Source organism: Rousettus aegyptiacus, unplaced genomic scaffold (genome assembly GCF_014176215.1).
Source record: "Rousettus aegyptiacus isolate mRouAeg1 unplaced genomic scaffold, mRouAeg1.p scaffold_m13_p_13, whole genome shotgun sequence".
NCBI lineage: Eukaryota > Metazoa > Chordata > Mammalia > Chiroptera > Pteropodidae > Rousettus > Rousettus aegyptiacus.
In genome coordinates this window covers 30,708,833-30,715,974 of record NW_023416288.1, presented here as the reverse complement: position 1 = coordinate 30,715,974, position 7,142 = coordinate 30,708,833, and the positions used below count along the sequence as shown (strand labels likewise).

The window sequence follows — 7,142 nt, the reverse complement described above, 5'->3', positions numbered from 1 at the left end:
CCCCCCCCCTCCCCGCACCCCAATCTGGCCTTTTCAGTGCTGTGTATATACAAGACCACACTCATGTTCAAAACCGTATTTGGTGTAGATGTGATGCCGGACACTTGAAAGCCTGGATAACTTTGATGTTTTTGACTATAAATCCCTAATTGTACTTAATGGTTACAAATGGCTTTATTTACTTGTCGCCGTTTCTACACATTTTAATCTATTTAACCAAACAGCAGAGGCATTTTTCACTCCCCACTCCCTGAAAAGGAAAAGCAGAGATCGAGGCCTCCAATTTGCTTTTAGGACCTTCTATTCCTTTGGCTGTGACAGCGTAAGAGCTCCAAATCGCAGCATTGATTAGTCTTCAACCCGGCCTGCAAAAAAGCTCTCCTCTTCTCCGTCTAAGGAGATGTTGATGTATATTGTAGCTGCAAGGTGTTAGATATACTTGAGCAAGTTGTTCCCAGGATGTAAATTAGGTCCCAAAAGCTGTTGTCCAAATCGAAGAAACAGAGAAATTAATCTGGGAGACTATCCATCATCACTGGTAATAAAGAGAGCGACATGGATGAGACAGATGATATGATTAAGGGGCTGTGGTCGTTTTAATTAACTTTTTGCTGTCCTGTAATGATCAAACTGGTCACCAGACCCGGTCAATAAGCATGTTAATATCAAACAAATAAAACCAGGGATGATTAAAAACCTCCTGGTTTATTAAATTTGAAATTCAAATGAAATTTATGCTGCAGATGCATACAGAATGCTAATAGATTTTAGCTTTATTGAAAGTGGATCCCACAGGTTTGCAAGAAACAGCAGAATATCTATCTATCCACTCCCTGTCAGCATGTTAAACTTCATATGGGGCGGGGGAAACTTTTAATTAATGCTAAAAAGCCTGCACTTCCTATTTTCCCCCTTCCAAACCTCTATATTGTCATGCTGTATAACACTCGAGTGATGATCAACATCACAAAAAGTAAACTGAGCTCCATGTGCCATGAAAAGCTTTGCCGGACAGGCAGTATCTACAATAGATTGTAGATGTCGCCCCCCCCCCCCCCCGCCCGGAGGATTCAAAAATGACCAAGTCACTTCTTGAAAATGGAGAAATAGGTGCCATTAAGACTAGTTTCATTGGAACTAGAAGCAAGATTATTGCTGTTTAAATTTTTAGTCAATTATATAGTTTTCTTTTCTTTTTTAAATTCTGCTGTCTTATGTTTTATGTCAAACACTAACCACTTGTTTGGGCGGGCAGGGGGGTTGATATAAGAAAAAACGCCCTTTGATTAATACTACTACTATGAAATAAACACCTAACTTTTTAAATGGGAGTAAGTAGAATGACTATATATCTATATAATCTAATGAAGAGCCACACACAACCCCCTGTGAAAATTCCCAAATGCTGCAAGCCAATCTTATGTAAATTGAGGAATCCAGTATATTCATTAAATCCACATACACATTGTGATCCATTGTCATAGGAAGAATACATGATTCTAAAGTAAATTTATACAAATAAAACATCTTAGAAATAAGTAGCTCAATAGTAATCACATGATGCTGAGTTTTTCTAATTCCTGGCATTTTTTTTTTTTGAGGAAATAGTGGTTAATGCCTCTATTTACTCTCAGAATCAGCATTTAATTTTTTAAAATAGCCCAGCCTCACTTCCAGAAGATAGGAGGATGAAAAGATGAATAACTATTCATACGAGTCTTCCCTCAAAGGTTTTTTTTCCTCCAACTTTGAGGGTGATGGTATTGATTAGAATTAAACCCCAAATTTGAACAACCGTGTATTAGGTCCTTAAAATGAATATCATTATAGAAGGAGACCAAAGCAATGAAGTTAATTCTCTTTTATTTGTTAAACGGAGTTCCCTCCTTCCCCCACCCCTTCCTCCTTCTGGGCTGGCCTGTCACGCCTTCTCAACACGCTAAAATCATTCAGAGTGGCTTGCAGGGAGAAACACGACATTTATAGTAAGCGTCAGCCTTCAGAGAAAGAAAGCAGTTCATTAATTTACTTCACACTAACTTCAAAGTATGAGTGTACCTTACCCCCTTAATCAATAGATATGATGTACAGTCAATAGCCCAACAATGTTAAAAAGCATTCAGAAGCTCACACACATACCACAATATCAGCCTCAACTCTATTCAATGAAACTTATACAGTGAAACAACTTGACTTAGGAGTTCAGTAAACCACAGGAAAAAAATTTTTTTTGACATCTCCAGAAGCTGTAGTACACCTGAGGAGTGTTTAAAAACCACAATAAAATTAAAATGTTTACCCAACCAAACCGAACACTTCTCCCAGCCAGTAACATTTTAATCAATTCTGCCTTAAAATTAGATTTCTGAGAGCATTTGTAACTGCTTAAAATATGATTTTTAAAAAAATATGAATATTGAATAAGGCTCCAAGGGCTGTGGACTCTGCTACACTGGTATGGTGCTTTCTGTGGTTTAAGATGTTCCTTTGTGGTGGCAGTGAAATTGTAATGACGTTTCTGAAGGCAACTAATAACACAAATGACAAGCAAGTGATTAAACCCTACCGAATTTGAACTGAGTATACACTGGTCCAAATGCTATTAGACACAGACGGCTCCATATATGTGGTCCAAGATTTGTCAAAACCTTTCTCTATTCTCAGATAAATAAAATCCACACATATCAATCAAAATCTTAATTTTTCCTTTATGAAAGAGGCAGAGGGGAGTTGCAGTGAAAACTTCTAAATTCCACAAGACGCTCAATTTCTCACTGAAAGCGGGGGGGGGGCAGGGAATCCAATTCTTCTTCACCCCCTTTTCTATCTTCTCCTTTTGTGTTGAAATTTACTCATCGCCACGGGACAAACACATCCCCTCCCCTAGAGTGACACTGGCACTTCCAAAGACGAATCCCACCTCGGGGGAAAAAAAAGAAAGAAAGAAAGAAAGAAAGGAAACCACTTCATCAAAGTAATAACTCGTGGACGCAGGCGCGCACACGCCCTAACTCACCCCTAAAAATACCTCTCAGCCTCCGCCTGTTTCTATCCTTCGGAGGTCTAGTCTGAAGAGAAAAGATAGATTATAATAACGCGATTTTCTTTACAAATGCAGTGACAGTGCCCAAGAAGTTAAAAGATCGCTCAAGATTTTTAGGTACAAGGAACCAGAGGAAGTTGGCGACAACGATGGCGTTTGTGCATCTTTATTTACTCGGCTTCACTCAAGTTCGCAGATTCACTCTTCAAACCGCCAGTCTCTTACGTATGAACACTTTACTGCGCTGTTTCTATCCTCCACCAGCAGCTTTGCTGCCCACACACACAAGCACATTCACGCAGCCTTCCTTTTCCCCACAAGCGCGCGCACACACACACACACACACACACACACACACACAGAGTCACACTTCTTCCTCTCCCCCACACCACCAACCCCCGCTTTACTGCCCTGTCTCACTTCCCTCCGTCGCTTCGTCACTCAGGTACACTGTGGTACACGCACACCTTTCCCCTCAATACTGATCTGTCTCCCTACCCCTCTTTGTCACACAGATATATTATCACTCACAGAACCCTCCTCCTTCTCTGCACACTGTTCGTCCCCTTCCCCCACTCCTTCGCCACACTGTCGCTATTACACGGCCACCGTCACATTCTCTTCCCCACCCGTCTGCACCGGCTCCTTCAGCTTGGTCACACACGCAGTTACATTGTTGCACACTCACACGCCCGCTTTGTAACACACACGCAGTCCCTCGCGCCCCTCCCGCTGCCTCTCCCCACCCTCCCGCGGCGGCCGGCGGCGGCGCCGATGACCTCACGGCGCGCGCGCGGCGCGGCCCGGCGAGGCCGCAGATTGGCTGGCCGCGCCTCCGCGGTACTTCAAAGCCGGAGAGGGAGCTACAATTGTGGTGGAATGGGCGGAACTGATCATTGTATTGCACACCTCTAAAAAAAACACTGCCTCTGATTTATCAATATAAAAAAGATCCTCTGAGAGGAGAGGGCACTTTTGTGTGATGGCAACTTCACTTCTAGGGGTGAGTCTCAGGATTTTCTCTTGCTGGTTTAATTAGTTTCCTTTTATTGACGATCGGAGGGGGTTAAAGTCGCCCCGGCCAGGCCACGGGCTATCAGTCTCTATTGAAAGCTTCCCCCCCCCCCATTTAAATACAAGTGAGTTTGGAGAAAAGAAAGAGGGGGAGAGGGGGGCAGAGTCACTTTTTTTCAGCGCAGGAAAAGGTTCGAAGGGCATTTAGACAAGCCACCTCGCAGCGCCCGGCCGCTCCCTGCCCGGGAGACGTGCGCCCTGCCCATTTTACCTGCGACGATTTCGGGGGTAAAGGAAGCAAGGTTTTCTTCTGGGCAAACGGCAGATTTTTCCTCTTCCCCTTAAAAAAAATCCGCAGCCCGCTTTGTCTTGCAGGTACGTTGAACCCGTCTCATTTTTTTTTTTTTTTTTTACTTTCGTAGACATTTTTAAAAAGAAAATGAAAAGCAGGAAGAGCAAGTGAGCCAGCGTTATGAGTTTACCTCTTTTGGCCTGGGGGAAACAACCCAGGATGGGTTTCTGGGGACCGGAACAGGATTTTCAAAGCTCCCTCTGGGTTGCAGGGGAAGCGCTCTTAAAAACGCAGTCCAATGGTTTTTCCCTGGCTTCTCCGTAAAGGAAACTTCCTTCCTCCCTAATCTTGACTTTCGCTTGCTTGTTTCGAAGTGCCTGGGGCCTTGTGCGCACGAGAGTGTTGTTTTAGGTGAGAATATTTGTCAAACTCTTCTTTAGCATGGCGCTTTGCTCCCGAATCAGACGCCGGCAGCCAAACTTGTCCCCTCCCGTAGAGTAGGAAGCAGCCGGGCGCCGGGGCTGTTGGGGGAGCCAGGTGAGTTGGTGGCGGCGCGCCGCAACGAGAGATGGGGTGCAGTGGGGCGTTTTGGAGGCTTCCGGAGACCTGATGCAGATTCCTTTCCTCCCTCCCCCACCGGCCCTTTGCCCACCTCCCCTCCCCCACTCCTTCTCCTCTCTCCCTTCTCGCAGGAAGAACCGAGGTTGGGATCGACTCCTCTGGCCATGCTAGCTGCTACCTGTAATAAGATCGGCAGCCCCAGCCCGTCTCCCTCCTCCCTCTCCGACAGCTCCTCTTCCTTCGGCAAAGGCTTCCACCCCTGGAAACGTTCATCGTCCTCCTCCTCCGGCAGCTGCAATGTAGTGGGTTCCAGTCTCTCAAGCTTCGGCGTGTCGGGGGCCTCCAGGAACGGCGGCTCGTCTTCGGCGGCCGCTGCGGCGGCGGCAGCGGCGGCGGCGGCGGCAGCCCTGGTGTCGGACTCGTTCAGCTGCGGCGGCTCGCCGGGCTCCAGCGCCTTCTCCCTGACCTCCAGCAGCGCCGCCGCCGCCGCCGCGGCTGCCGCGGCCGCGGCCTCCAGCTCGCCCTTCGCGAACGACTACTCGGTGTTCCAGGCCCCTGGCGTCTCGGGGGCCAGCGGCGGCGGGGGCGGCGGCGGCGGCGGCGGCGGCTCCTCGGCGCACTCCCAGGACGGCTCCCACCAGCCCGTGTTCATCTCCAAGGTGCACACCTCAGTGGACGGGCTGCAGGGCATCTACCCGCGCGTGGGCATGGCGCACCCGTACGAGTCGTGGTTCAAGCCTTCGCACCCGGGCCTGGGCGCCGCCAGCGACGTGGGCTCGGCCGGCGCCTCCAGCTGGTGGGATGTGGGCGCGGGCTGGATCGACGTGCAGAACCCGAATGGCGCAGCGGCGCTGCCAGGCTCGCTGCACCCGGCCGCCGGGGGGCTCCAAACCTCGCTGCATTCACCGCTCGGAGGCTACAACTCGGATTACTCGGGCCTGAGCCACTCAGCCTTCAGCAGCGGCGCCTCCTCGCACCTGCTCAGCCCCGCCGGGCAGCACCTCATGGACGGCTTCAAGCCGGTGCTGCCCGGCTCCTACCCGGACTCGGCCCCGTCGCCGCTGGCCGGCGCCGGGGGCTCCATGTTGAGCGCAGGCCCGTCGGCGCCGCTGGGGGGCTCCCCGCGCTCCTCCGCGCGCCGCTACTCGGGCCGCGCCACCTGCGACTGCCCCAACTGCCAGGAGGCGGAGCGGCTGGGCCCGGCCGGGGCGAGCCTTCGGCGCAAGGGCCTGCACAGCTGTCACATCCCGGGCTGCGGCAAGGTGTACGGCAAGACGTCGCACCTCAAGGCGCACCTGCGCTGGCACACGGGCGAGCGGCCCTTCGTGTGCAACTGGCTCTTCTGCGGCAAGCGCTTCACGCGCTCCGACGAGCTGCAGCGGCACCTGCGGACCCACACGGGCGAGAAGCGCTTCGCCTGTCCGGTCTGCAACAAGCGCTTCATGCGCAGCGACCACCTCAGCAAGCACGTGAAGACGCACAGTGGCGGCGGCGGCAGCGGCTCGGCGGGCTCGGGCAGCGGCGGCAAGAAGGGCAGCGACACCGACAGCGAGCACAGCGCCGCGGGCAGCCCGCCCTGCCACTCCCCGGAGCTGCTGCAGCCCCCCGAGCCCGGGCACCGCAACGGCCTGGAGTGACGCGCACCCCGTGCCTCTCCCCGGACCCTTCCCACCCCGTCCCGCTTGGGCCCTGGCCATCCCGGCCTCCGCTCCGGCCTCTGCCCACCGCACCCTGCTCGCCCTGTCTCTGCCCCTCTCTTCTAACTCCCTCTGTGACTTAGCTTTGTAAAGGAGATATGGACATGTAAGTAACACGCATTGCGGTCCTGGGTCCTGGCTTTCCCTGTCCGCCCCGTAACAGTGTCGGAGCCCCGCACGGCCCGAACCGAGCCTCCCCGGGCCTTTAATTCTCGTCCTCCCTCCGCCCTTCTAGGGTGTGACGGGCCTATCTCTTAGGGAGAGGCGGCCGCCCTGAGGCAGGGCTGGACGAATCCAGTGCCTGGGAGACCCGGAGCCTCCGCCCGGGCGGCAGCAACTCGGCTGAGCAAGGTTGAGCAGCGCGGTGGGGAGGCGAGGCAGGAGGCCCGCGCGGGGCAGTCCTGCCGGGCAGCCCCCGACTTGGTTCCAGAACAGCTGTCTTGGCCGTTTGGGCTTTGGAGAATCCTGCCGGGACGCTGCCCACCCTGCACCAAGCCGTCCGAGCTGTGTGGGGGGTGCCCATCTGGCCGCACGG

The 7,142-nt window shown here is 52.3% G+C and overlaps 1 protein-coding gene across 2 annotated transcripts; it reads left to right on the top strand.

The window, feature by feature from the left end:
• The first annotated feature begins 3,938 nt into the window (after positions 1-3,938).
• Positions 3,939-6,550, top strand: SP8 (Sp8 transcription factor). 2 transcript variants are annotated; one of them, XM_016159523.2, is made up of 3 exons: positions 3,939-4,046; positions 4,790-4,886; positions 5,042-6,550. In XM_016159523.2, the coding sequence occupies exon 3, from the start codon at positions 5,075-5,077 to the stop codon at positions 6,545-6,547; it is 1,473 nt and encodes a 490-aa protein (XP_016015009.2). In that variant the 5' UTR covers positions 3,939-4,046; positions 4,790-4,886; positions 5,042-5,074; the 3' UTR covers positions 6,548-6,550. The 2 variants fall into 2 exon arrangements, with proteins under 2 accessions (XP_016015009.2, XP_016015008.2); XM_016159522.2 differs by lacking the exon at positions 4,790-4,886.
• The last annotated feature ends 592 nt before the right edge of the window (positions 6,551-7,142 follow it).

Excerpts from the sequence above, each read along its gene's own strand:
- SP8 (XM_016159522.2), top strand. The coding sequence starts at position 4,026 with ATGGCAACTTCACTTCTAGGG. Across the intron at positions 4,047-5,041 it reads TGGCAACTTCACTTCTAGGG|GAAGAACCGAGGTTGGGATC; the intron begins GTGAGTCTCAGG and ends CCCTTCTCGCAG.